At 48.7% G+C, this 13,267-nt stretch overlaps 1 protein-coding gene across 5 annotated transcripts in view; it reads right to left on the bottom strand.

The window, feature by feature from the left end:
* Positions 1–4,850: 4,850 nt before the first annotated feature.
* Gfod2 (Gfo/Idh/MocA-like oxidoreductase domain containing 2) overlaps positions 4,851–13,267 on the bottom strand; it is a 37,326-nt gene continuing 28,909 nt past the window's right edge. For 3 of the 5 annotated variants that reach the window (XM_060392063.1, XM_060392062.1, XM_021632140.2), the window contains one exon: positions 4,852–7,193. In XM_060392063.1, the coding sequence (XP_060248046.1) occupies positions 6,295–7,193 (899 nt within the window). In that variant the 3' untranslated portion in view covers positions 4,852–6,294. Of the gene's footprint in view, positions 7,194–13,267 lie in introns of all 5 variants that reach the window. The other 2 variants (XM_060392064.1, XM_021632131.2) reach the window with 2 other exon arrangements.

The raw sequence follows: 13,267 nt of genomic DNA, 5'->3' as shown, positions 1-13,267 counted from the left end.
GGAGCTTCCTGCAGGAGGAAACTGTTACATAACAGAGGTAGGTAGACATGGTGCCCAGCTTTGTATAGTGTCTTGGTGTCTGGCTGAGGGTCATATGGCCTAATGGTAAGAGATGAATTAAGAGGTGAGGGATAGGAACTGTGACCGAAGAAAGAAGAGTATTAGGAAAACATTGTTTGGTCCTACTGCCTGACTCTTGAAGAAGGATCTACATTTGTCCTGACTTGAAGAGGATCAAACCTGAAATCTCCCTCTGAGATGGCAAAATTCATTTGTCTGTCCCAAGATTGGCAGTTTTATAAAGCTTATTACTAACCAGGTGTATACCCGTGGCAGGTGAGCTGCGCCTTGCTTTGCCCTTGCATTTGGGAGATAAAAGCAGGTGGACAATGAGTTAAAGGCCAGCCTCATTTGCATAGTGAATTCAAGGCCCCTGTGTATGCTACCTGAGACCCTCCCTTTAAAGAAAAGGGGAAAGGGAGCCAGGCTTGGTGATGCACACCTTTAATCCTAGGACTAAGAGATAGAAGCAGGTGAATCTCTTGAGTTTGAGGCCAGCCTGATCTACAAGAGTAAATTCCAGGAGCCAGGGATACACAGAGAGACCTTGTCTCAAAAGAAAAAAAAAGAGACGGGGAAGGAAGAGAGAGAGAGAGAGGAGAGAAAAGAAAGCCGGGCATAATGGCACATGCCTATAATCCCAGCACTCTGGAAGGTGGAGGCAGGTGGATCTCTGTGAGTTTGAGGCAAGACTGGTCTACAAAGTGAGTTCCAGGACAGCCAAGGCTACATGGAGAAACCCTGTTTAAAAAAAAAAAAGAAGAAGAAGGAAAGGAAGAAGAGAAAGAGAGAGAGAGAGAAAGAAAAAAAGAAAGAAAGAAAGAAAGAAAGAGAAAGAAAGAAAGAAGAGAGAGAAAGGGCTGGAGAGATGGCTCTGGTTAGCAGCACTTGCTAGGCTGGGTGGTGGCGGCAAACCTTTACACCCAGCACTCGGAAGCAGGGGCAGGTGGATCTCTGTGAGTTTGAGGACAGTCCAGGCTACACAGAGAAACGCTGTCTGTCTTGGGGTAAAAAAAAAAAAAAAAAAAAAAAAAAAAGAAAAGACCTTGCCACTTTTGCAGAGGACCCAGGTTCGATTCCCAACAATGGCGGCTCACTCCTGTCTACCCCCGCCCCAGTGGATCCAACACCCTCTTCTGGCCTCTGCCTGCACCAGGCACACACTACAGTGTACAGACATACATGCAGGCAAACACACACACATACTTTTTAAAAAATGCTCTCCACTCATTGTGCTAGAACAGCCAGACTATGCTTTGCCCACACATGGCCTGGTGTTAAGTGGTGGTGACAGCGAATGCATTTCTTGGAGCTGTCAGGCCCCCTCACCGGATGACTGCTGCCTCTGGCCCCACAGACAGCTCTCTGGAAGGAGCACATGAGTGAGGAATATTGTGGAGGCCAGGCTGCTGCTCCTCCTGCATGTCCTTCAAACACTTCGACATGGATTTTCCACATGAACTGCATTTCTTCCCTATAAGCAAGCTAAGATTTGACCAGTGAATCTACCCTCTCAACTGAAGAGGGTCAGCATCTGTGCCAGGCCCTCAGACCTCTCTGGGTAGGACCCTCAGTAGTTCCCCCTTCCTGTGGGGTCTCAGGATTCACACAGTAGTCCTCCTGCACACAGAGCACCTGCACTCTTTTGTCACTCTCCCTCTAGCACCCTGCTCTTCGTACCTCAGCTGCCTTTACACTCCTCAATGGCTTCGTGTGACCAGGCCTTTATTTGCTCTCAATGTGTACGTGGGGTTCCCCCGTCTAAGATGCCATTGTTCCTTCATCCGTCTACCTGGCTAGTAAATACATGACCTTGATCCATACACCGTGCCCCCCAACCCCCCATTCATTCATGCACTCATGTACACACACCCTCCTTCTTCGCAGTCAAGAAGCACCAGTGTTGCTAGGTAGGGTCACACCTACCTGGAGGGGGGGGAGATACAGAGGTTGACAGGTATGAATCACAACAGCTAAAGCTATCTAAAGCCCACTACCTCATTCGGAGCCTCTAGAATTCTAGCCCAGCATGATTATTGGGTAGGAAGGAGGTGGACAGATGTAGGTGACAGAATGGGCACAGTCACTTTCCTAGCATCGTTCCAGGCTGCTCCCTCCACTGGGCGTTTTCCAAGATGCTTTCTGGCCCATAGCAAGGTCACTGGCAAGCCATGACGGCAGGACATTCCTCCCTCCCTCTGCCTACAGTAATGATTCCATTACCCCAGGTGACACTGTCCATAGCGGCCAGGCAGACAGGATCCTGCCTGCAGAGAGATGATCACGGATGATTCAGGATGTTTCCGAAGGGGAGATAACTGAGTTTGACCTCTTCATTTTGTAACTGAGGAAGTATGTGCCTGTGGAGATAGGGCTTTAGAGTAGACCCCGGGGTCCTGTCCCACCCAGAATTCTACACTATCTGTGGACCAAGGGACTCTGTCTGTGGCATGACCCAGGCATACCAACATTTGCTCTGTTTTTCACAGCTGGAGGTGTGTAGGGATCTAGTACCGAGAAGCTCATGTTTATGCTTAGAGAACAATTCCTGAGACCTAGTCCCGTAGACTTGTCTTAGCAGGGTGCATGATGCTCGCAAAGGAATAAATCATTACTATGGTTGGACGCTCCTGTAAGAGTACAGATGGGTGGCTGCCACTTTACCCTAGGAGAAGCGGTGCCCAGATAGCCATTCCTGGGGGAGAGCCTTTCCGGCCCAATGTAAGCCAGAGACAAAGCTGTCCTGGTATGGAAGATGCCAACAGGAAGCTGCTCAGTGTAGTGGAAGCAGAGAACTAGCTTCCATTAGCAGGGACTCAGGCTGGGCGAGTACGAAGCTGATGAGAGTTAAGTAGTAGGAATGAGTTAAGCCCACTGTAGCCTAGGCTGAGGATAAAATATGGCGTGTCTTTTTGTTGTTTTGTTTTTGGTTGAGACAGGGTTTCTCTGTATAACAGCTCTGGCTGTCCTGGAACTCACTCTGTAGACCAGGCTAGCCTCAAACTCACAAACTCACAAAGACCCACCTGCCTCTGTCTCTCAAGTGCCACCACTGCCTGGATAATATGTTGTGTCTTATGCCAAGAACCATATCTTAACTGCCTTGTAAAATAGTACCAAAAAAATTGCCTAGGGCTGGAGAGATGGTTCAGTGGTTAAGAGCACTGTCTGCTCTTCCAAAGGACCTGGGTTCAATTCCCAGCACCCACATGGCAGTTCACAACTGTCTGTAATGCCCATTCCAAGGGATTTGATACCTTCACACTAATGCACATAGAATAAAGTTAAATAAATTAAAAAATATATTTAAAAAAAATCGCCTAGTCCTTTCTGTGTTGTCTGCTTCTGTAAACATGCATGGTTTTTAACATTGAGAAAAGCTTTTGGTAGAAGTCTGTAATCATGCAGACTAACATGTGAAGCACAGCAATCAGGAAAATGGCCAGAGGGTGACACTGTGCATACAGCCAGTGCAGGAAACACACTGGGTGTGGGGGCGCGCACCTGTGATCCCGGCATTCAGGGAGGCAGCGGCAGGCGGATCTCTATGAACTCAAGGCCAGCCTGGTCTACAAAACAGAGTCCAGGACAGCCAAGGCTACACAGAGAAACTGTCTCGAACCACCCCCCCCCCCAAAAAAAAAAAAAAGTGAGACAACGGATCAGGGCCTGACCACTTTTGAGGATTGGCTTGAGTTAGGTCATCAGCAGATACAGTAAAGCTAAGTTCTCCATCTCTCCATGTGCAGATTGGTGGCGTTTTGTTTGGAATTTTTTTTGGGGGGAGGCTGCTTCTCTCACAGCCTGACAATGTTGAGGGGTTGCTTATGAAGCAAGAACAAGTAGGGGTGAAATGGCCAGAGAGATAGGAATCAGTCTAGAGTCATCATTGTCTGGGTGAGTACAAAGCCTAGATTTGCTTGTAGGTCGAAGGCTTGTAACAGGTATTTTGGAAGTTTTCTTCTGGCGAGGCTCTCAAAGCGGAGAGCAAAGTCAGAAGAAACCTTTCCCTAGAAGCATATAGTCTTGGGAGCTGCTGTTGCCTTCTTCCAGGAGGGGGTGCTGCAGGACAAGCCTGGAACTAGTTTGGCTCAGTCACTCCTGGGCTTTTAGCCACAGGCATCTGTGCCATAAAGCTCAACTCTCTTCATTTCCTCTAACTGCAGGTTTTTATGCCAGAGAGATGGAAAGGTGTCAGGGGTCTGGACTCTGAGAGGTGCTCTCAAAGACCCTGTGTCTCCATAAAAGTATTCCCGCCCCATGCCTCTTACAAGGGCAGCTGGAGCTGAGCAGAACAGTACAGAGACGAGGGCAGTCTTGTTAGCTTCCTACCTGAGGGTAGCCACTGTGCAGTGCCTTCCTGCCTCAGGTCAGGCTGAACCCTGCTGCAGAAGGGACCTTGTCTAGGCATCTGAGAGAAGATTCCCAAGTGCTGCAATAAGGGTGGTTTTAGAGTCAGAAGTTAGGAGTCTTGACCAAGTAACTTTGCTTCTCTGCGGCCACTGGTCTAGATCTTATTTTGCTGTGCAGTCCTGACTGACCTGGAATTCTCCATGTAGACCAGGCTGGCCTTGAACTTGCAGCAATCTCCCTGTTTCTGCCTCTCCAGTGCTGGAATTTCAGGTGTACAGTACCGTGTTCAGCTCTAGTGGGCATATTAACAGTGCCTTTCAGGAGTTAGAAATGACAGGAAATAATCTGCATGAAGTGGTTTACTGTGGGGGCCCAGCACGGCAAGAGCACCCCACCCTTAGTTTACCTCACAGAGACAGTGCTTGAAATCAGGACACCACAGGGAAACGGCCTGATGATTTATTTCTACAAGTGGTGCCAAGAGGAAGAGGGAGGCCTCCCCTGGCCTTTTTGGCAGGGAGCCCAAGATGAGGAGGAGGAAAACTGAAGTTCACTGAAGCTTCACAATCCAGTAGATTGGCAAAGGAAACAAAGGGGGCAGATGCGTCCTTCAGGACCCCACACCTCGGGCCTGTCCCTGTGTACACAGCCAGTTAGGCATGGCTGCTGGCTAGCCAGCTGATGCAAATACTGCCAGCTAAACCTGCTCCAAAGGGTGGCACGGGCCCCTTCCTCCTTAAGCTCCTCCCCTGAGGAGGAGCCACACCGTGTCTGCAAGGACAGAAGCCTAGGGCTGCAGATGACTCAGCAGTTAAAACGCTTGGGCAGAGGATCCAGGTTCAGTTCCCAGCACCCACCTCAGGTAGCTCAGAACTTCCTGCTCCAGGGAATCTGATGCCATCTTCAGACCTCTTTGGGCACTGAACTCACGTGCTCTTGCCCACAACACACATATAAATAACAACAAAACCCAAAATGCTTTCATGATGTCCAGCCTAGGGGTCCCAGGCTCTCCTCCTGTCTTCTTAGAACAGCAGGTTTCACAGCAGCCTAATAGGGAACCCTCTCTGCTGAGGATATGTGGTGAACTTCTGGGAGCCGGGCATAAGCTACACCATTAGCTCAGAGCTGCCGTGTAGGCCATGAGGAGAGTAACAGCCAATCTACAGCAATAAACAAGCCCTCCATTATTAAAGAAACCAACCCCAAACAAACGACAGACACCATGATGTCACTTTTTTTTCCATTTACTGACATTTCTCAGATGTTCTACAGTCCCCCTTTGTCTCCTCTCTGCCAAGTCAGGGGCCTCCTCCCTAGAGTATGTGTAATACAGAAATCCTTTCTGTAGGAAGGCCTGCCTGGGCCCTGAAAGGGTCTGTTCACGTGGGAGGGCGGGTGAAGATCCCTAAGGGATGACCTGTTGTCCTCACCAGCCCTGAGATGCCCTGGTTCAAGATAGGAAAGGTTTTTGCCATCTCCCCTTAGGATTCAACCAAGCTGGTCTTTATTGGGCTTTCTCATCCTGTCAGATCACAAACCGGGCTGAACAGCACACAGACTGATCTTATACCTTAAGATATATATATAAGATATATCTTATATCTCCCCTGCCCACTGGGAGAACCGCAAGGGGCCGGTGACAGCCCTCTCCTGCACACACTCCTAGCCTACAATATGGCAGCAGGAGTGGTTGCTGCCCTGCAAGTCTGAGGAGTCAATGATGGACAGATGGGCTTTTTCCTTGGCCACCTTCAGTTGGTGCCTAGCCCTGGCCCAGGCTGATTTATTAAACAAAAGACACTGTCTCTGCTATAGCCAATCATAGCTCCCAGTTCCCTCCCTGGCTCCTCTGCCCGTGGGAGGAACCTCATGTGTGGCTCACAGGTTGTTCCGCTGAAGTGCTTCACACAGGTTCTGGTTAGCATCTGGCTCCTCCGTCAGCATCTCCACAGTCTCCCACTCCCCAGAGCGGCTGGATCTCTTGATGGCATCCACCACGCTCTGCATATATAGTCCGTCCTCAAATGAGGCAGCCATTGAGACAGGGGTGCGGTCCCAGGTACGGCGATCCCCCTGCCCCTGGAAGGACTGGCGCAAGGCCTGCACCATATAGACCATACCCTTCAAGTAGAGCAGTGGGACATCCTGGGGACCCTGCTCCGGAAGCCCCGCCCCCACGGCCAGTGAGTCTCTCAACAGCAGCTCCTCCTGTGCGGCAGAGTTCTTCTGCCCATAGAGGTCAGCTCCCCGGGCAACGAGGCGCCCTGCTGAGCCCACCACCATGACCTCATGCACGAAGGCACCCGGCATGTTGAAGTTGAGTGTCACTGTACTGCACACCCCCCCACCCATGAGCATCTGGAAAAAACAGAAGTCGTCACTGGTGACATGCCGGATGCCACGGATGGTGGCGTTCTGCCTCACAAAGGTCTTGAGCAGCCCGTGCACCTTCTCAGCTTTCCGGCCAGTCAGGTGGGTCAACAGGTCCACAATGTAGGTACCCATGGTGTGCAGGCCCCCACCACCCATGAGCTCATCACATATCCAGCCATAGCTGGGGCTGAGAAGACTCCCGGAGTAGATGCGGGCATCGCAGATCATCACTGCGCCCACGTAGTGCTCTGCGATCAGTTGTTTCATGCGCACAAAAGCAGGCAAAAAGCGCAGCACGTTCCCCACCAGGCTCATCAGCTGCGGGTAGTAGCGAGATGCCGTCACCATCCGAAAGGCATCCACTGATGTTGCTGCCTTCTCACATACCACATTCTTCCCGATTCCTAGGAACAAAAGACAACGGGAAATCTTCACAGTTCCTTAGATGGGGAGAAACCATTTTTTTTTTTTTTTTAAGACAAGTTTCTCTATGTAGTTTTGGCTGTCCAAGAACTCCTTCTGTAGACCAGGACAGCCTTGAACTCACAGAGATCGACTTGCCTCTGCCTCCCAGGTGCTGGGATTCAAGGTGTGCGCCACCACAACACACTGTCATTTCTCAAGCCTGACAAGATGAGATCTGCTTGTAATCTCAGCATTTGGGGTAGGGGTAGGAGGCAGGACGATTTGGAGTTTGAGGCCATCCTGGATTACATAAGATTCAGTACACATACACACACAAACACACACACACACACACACACACACACACACACACACGGCCCAGGAATGTCTCTTACAGAAACAGGTGATCGGGAACAGAGGGAAGAGACAGAATATACTGAAAAGGTCTCAGTGACTGGAGGAGTAAGCCCTTTGTTGGAGTGGTGGTGGGTACTGGGAATGGCAAGGACCAAGGGAGGATTCACAGTGGAGTTGCTGGGGTTAATGGAGCAGGGACAAAGGGCATACGGTGTGTGTGTGTGTGTGTGTGTGTGTGTGTGTGTGTGTGTGTGTGTGTGTGTGACATAGGACAAGACTTTAAGACAGGGAAGGGCTAAGGGGATTGCTCACATCCTGGGTGTATGCCAGGACACAGAGCCAGAGAGATTATGTGGTACTTAAAGTGGTATGGGGAAGTAGACAGTCTTCACTCACTCCCAAAAAGTTCAAGGTAGAGATGAGATCCAAAACAGGGCTCTGGAAACGCCTTTTCTCAAATCACTGAGACACCTCATACATGCCACTTTCCAAAAGATTTGGTGTCTGTGTGGTGTATGCAAGTGTATATGTTTGGATGTGCACATGTGCATGTGAAGATGGTCATATAATACATGTACACAGAGGCCAAAGTCAGGTGTCTTTATTTAATACTTTCCACTTTTTTTCCTCTTTTGAGACATGATCTCTATATGTAGACACAGCTGGCCTTGAACACCAAGAGATCCTCCTGTCTCTGCCTCCTCAGATCTGGGATTTCTGGCAACTGCTGCTATGCCCTGCTTTATGTGGGTGCTGGGGATCCCAGATCAGGTCCTTTTGGCAAGCACTTTACTGAGTCATCTCCCCATCCCCTCCATGTCCCACTTTCACTACATCCTGTAGACTTAGTCTTCAAGCTGCACCCAGAATCTCAGTAGGTCTAACCGCCACTTTCCTTATCCAGGTTATCACTGTTTGCCTAGATTATACCAACAGTTATTTCGTAGAAGATGAGAGACAAGAGGATCTGGAGTTCAAGGCCAGACTCAGCTACACAGATAGTTTGAGGCGGTACCTTAAAAACAATAATAGCGGCCAGGCAAAGTGGCATATGCCTGTAATCCCAGCACTTTGGAAAGTGGAGGCAGGCAGATGTCAGTGAGCTCAAGGCCAGCTCGGTCTACAAAGTCAAGTGCAGGAGAGCCAAGACTATACAGAGAAACCCTATCTCAAACAAACAAACAAAACAACAAACAAACAGTACCCCATTCCACAGAGTCACTTAATTAGTCTCTGCTTCTGCTCTGACACCCTTCAGTTTTTCCACAACAGAGCAGTCAGGGTGGTTCTGTTTGGACTTGTCATAGCTTGTATCCTGACATTCTCTAAAGGTCTATGTGTTAAAGGTTTGGTCCTGGACACCTGGAGCTACTGAGAAGGGAAACCTTTGAAAGGAAGCAAGGCCACTGGGGGTTGTGCCCTTGAATGGGACACGGAGTTCCTGACCAGTTCACTGAGTTCTCTTTGCTCCCCTGCTGTCATGAAGCACATAGCTTTGCTCCTAAACCGGATGAGGCAGCTCACACCTGCAATCAAGCAACTGGAGAGGTTGAAACAGGACGGCTATGAGCTTGAGGCTGGCCAAGGCTACACAGTGAGAGCCTGTTTCTAACGGACACACAGAGCAGTCTTATCCCACCACGTGCGCTATGCCTTTCTGTTCTACCTCACAAGGGTCCAGAAACGACACAGCTACTACCATGGCTAAAAGGCTAAAACCTTAAGCACAGCAAACCTTTCCTCTTGAACTCAGAGATATCGCTGCCTGCTGCCTCCGGAGTGCTGGGATTATGGTGTGACACTATGCCCAGCAAGCCTTTCCTTTCCTTTGTATATATCAAATATTTTGTTCCAGTGATGGAAATTACCATAAAACTTAAGATGGCTCAGATAATGTCTCCCAAAAAAAAACTTCCATGGATTCATATCTTATTCTGAATAAACACCAATAAATGCATGGTAGCATATGCCTATAATTCCAGCAGTTGGAAGGCAGGGACAAGAGGACTGTGAGTGGGAGGCCAGCCTTGACTCTACCAAAAGACCTTGTTTCAGAAAGAATTAGGGCCAGTGAGAATTAGGCACAGTGGGGACTGGCGGGAAGTGCTTTCTGTGCAAGCCGGATGGCTTCACTACAATCCCCAAATTCTATGGTAGAAAGAACTGACTCCACAAGGTTGTCTTGAGGCCCCTACCATGTACTCCGTGGCACAGACACATCTGCGCACACACACACACACGCATTCCCTACATATACATATATAATAATAAAATTTCAAAGTAAAAACTTGCCTGGCCTATAAATTCAATTCCAGCCTGGAAATTTAAAAAGATTCAGTCTCAGAGTAAAAAGAGGAGATAGGAGAGTACAGCCTGGCTTTTGCCCAGCAAGCATGAGGCCCTGCAGTCAATCCCCAGGCAGTGAAAAAAAAACCATAAAATCCTATTAGTGGTCTACTAATAGGACCTTGATTTCTGACCAGAGACCCTTCTGAAATTTCCCTTTAGCTCTTATCCCCTACCGTGGTCCCCCCTCTGCTCACCCTGTACTGGCTGCTGATTGGAGGTGGTGTAGCTGTGTTTAAGAGCCCAGTGGTCAGGGAGAGGTGGTGATGATCAGCACCGAAGAGCTGACAGTGATAGTCAGGGAAGCCTTGAGAGGGACCACCTAAAGCTCCTGATTCTAATGGAAGACCATCTTGAACAGTGTGCCCCATCCAGACCAACCTCCTCGCTTCATAGTGCTGCCTGGTTGGAGAGGCAACCTCCAAACCTTGATGGCCCTCTCGTGGGCCCTTACTGTATGTCTCTTTTAGGTGTGCACATCTGCAAGCATGCTGATGTTCATCCCTTTGGCCTCCTTTCTGAGTACCTTCAGGTGAGACAAAGGCTGGGGTGCAGGTGACTTCTGGAGGTTCACTACAGGGCCCAGCTTGTCCTGATGGATGGAGTCTGTCCCCACAGGCTAGGCATAGCCATCTTTTGTCACAAACACTGGTTACTACTGACTATAAATCTCATAGCAACAACAACAACAAAAAAAAAGAAACTCTGTAAGAATGAGCAATATCTTCCATGATGCATGGGTCTCCAGTCAGCCAAATGGCCAGGAAGTGCCAGCTATGAGTGGTAAACTTAAGCATGGGAGGCCAGAAATTTCTATTATCAAGAATTTTCTCCCTTCATGCTGAGTGGCCTGCAGCTCTTGTCCACCTCTCCGAGTTTTGTTTTTACTGTAAAATGAGCCAATCCACCGTACAGGGAATATGGCTGAGTTAACTGAGGCAGCACAGGTCAGATGCCTGACTAGACACAGCTGTCAGTGGTTCACTTTTGCCGTCATCACAGGAGAGGATGAATGCATGCTGAGAGCTTCCTATAACTCAGTCTCTAAGAGTCACACAAATGCTACCGTTTCCAGGCCAACAGTTTCCGTGTTTAATATTTTGAAATGCTTTTTTCTTCTTTTTGAGGAGCAGAAGGTTCAGATAGTGTCTTACTCTATAGGCCAGGCTACCTTCGAACTTTAATATGATCTTTATTATATTAGGACTGCTCCTGAGGCCTCTCACAGAAGTGGGCCCTGAGCAGCTCTTTGGAAGCTCACGCCCTCAACAGTAGCTTTCAGCAATCCTGGCAGCTCCTCACTTCCTACCTTGTCCCAGCTACCCCGATCTTCAAGAAGGGAACATTATCGCCAACACATATGCGAATCTCAGGCCTGAACTCTAAGGATGATGAACCTTAGTGCTATAGCAAGGAACACATGTAGAGCATGACATCAGTGCATCACTTCAGGTTAGGATACCCTTCGATCTCCTGCTCTTCTGATAACTGAAGCTTCACAACAGGCACTAGCAGGGTGACAAGAGAATAGCTAGCTCACTGTCACACATTAGGGCAGGGAACAGCATGCCGGAGGCTTTTGCACAGTGTCCTTGCAGGAGGGAAAGGAGTCCCCAGCTGCTATTACTACTGCCTCTGGAAGCTCTCCAATGCTCCCCCACATTTGCAATTTCTGGATGAGGGTTAGGAGAATCTAAATACTAGGGGTGATTGCCATTTGGCTGTTAAACACACGTGGCTGACCAGTGAGCTATAATTAGGTTCTCAGACACAAAACACACTGAGAGTTGCAGTTCTGACACCTAGAAGCTTCCTGTTAAACTAACACACTGCTCAGCTTGTGACAGACACTCAAGGGTGGAGACTGAAGGGATTCTGGAGAAGGAAAGAAAACCCCATTTTCAGCATGCCAAGTAGACAAGCTTTTGAACACAGGACCCGGGGGTCTTATCAGCATGGAAACCACAAGTATTCCACCGTAATCAGGCTCCTGCAGGCTAACCATGCAAATTTCACCTTTTGTTAGACCTGGTTGCCTTGAAACACATGCTTATACAAGTTTATTCAGCTCTCCTTCCAGGAAGTCAAGAGACATTATTGAATGAAAACTGCTACTTGCTTCCTGGTAGCAGGAGACAGGGTCCCCGAGAGCTTTGTAAATTCTTCAGTGCTGGGGTTGAACCCAGGGTCTCAGTATCCCAAGTACATCCTCCAACCCTGAGCTTTACTCCCAGTCCCTAGTACTCCTTACCTCAGGTTTTCTGGAGGGTAAGCATGTTTCAAGCTGCAAGCCTCTCACTAGCTACAGCTCCCTTAACAAGGCCCACCGGAGCTGCTCCAGGCCTCCTCAGAACACTTCTCTGTTCCTCGGTCACACACCATAGGAAGTGGGCTTCACAGGCTGGGCTCAGGACACCTGCATTTTCCTATCCCTACTGAGAGACCTGGGAGCAAATGATTTGTATAGTGGACACGGAGCTTAAAAAAGGGCAGCACTAACTTGTCTCCGGTTTAATAAAATCCAGGGAGAAACCCTAACAAAAACTTTTTTCATTATTATTGTGTATGTCTGCACATGATATTGTGTGTATGTGGGTGTGTGCCTTGCTGCGTGTGTGGAGGCCAGAGGACGACTCTGTGGAGTGGCTTCTCTCCTTTCACCTTTTGTGAGTTCCAGGGAGCAGATTCAGGTTGCCAAGCTTGCATGGCAGGCGCCTCTCCCCACTGAGCTAGCTCAGTGGTGCCCACTTTCTTTTTATAGTTAAAAAGGTTTTATGGTGCTGGAGAGATAGATGACTTAGTGGTTAGGAGCACTTGCTTCTCTTGCAGAGGACTCGGGTTCAGTTCCCAGCACCTACATGGTGGCTCACAACCATCTATAACCCCAGTTCCAGGGGATTCAACTCACTCTTCTGGCCTCCTCAGACACCAAGCATACATGTGGTGCTTATACATACATTCATACTCATGAGCATAAATATTTTTTTTTTGAGACAAGGTCTCTCTATGTAGCCCTGGCTGTCCTGAAACTCACTATATAGACCAGGCTAGCTTCAAAATCAGACATCTGCTTGCCTCTGCCACCAAAGTGTTGGGATTAAAGGTGTGTGCCACTACACCACACCTGGCCTTACTACTAGAAATCTGAGTTTGAAAACCAGGAAAGAAAGAAAGAAAGAAAGAGAAAGAAAGAAAGAAGAGAGAGAGAGAGAGAGAGAGAGAGAGAGAGAGAAAGAAAGAAGAAAGAGAGAGAGAAAGAAAGAGAGAGAAAGAAAGAGAGAGAGAAAGAAAGAAAGAGAGAGAAAGAGAAAGAGAGAAAGAGAGAAAGAGAGAGAGAAAGAAAGAGAGAAAGAAAAAAGAGAGAAAGAAA

This window comes from Meriones unguiculatus, chromosome 10 (genome assembly GCF_030254825.1).
Source record: "Meriones unguiculatus strain TT.TT164.6M chromosome 10, Bangor_MerUng_6.1, whole genome shotgun sequence".
In the NCBI taxonomy this organism is placed as follows: domain Eukaryota; kingdom Metazoa; phylum Chordata; class Mammalia; order Rodentia; family Muridae; genus Meriones; species Meriones unguiculatus.
This window is presented reverse-complemented; position numbering and strand designations above follow the sequence as displayed.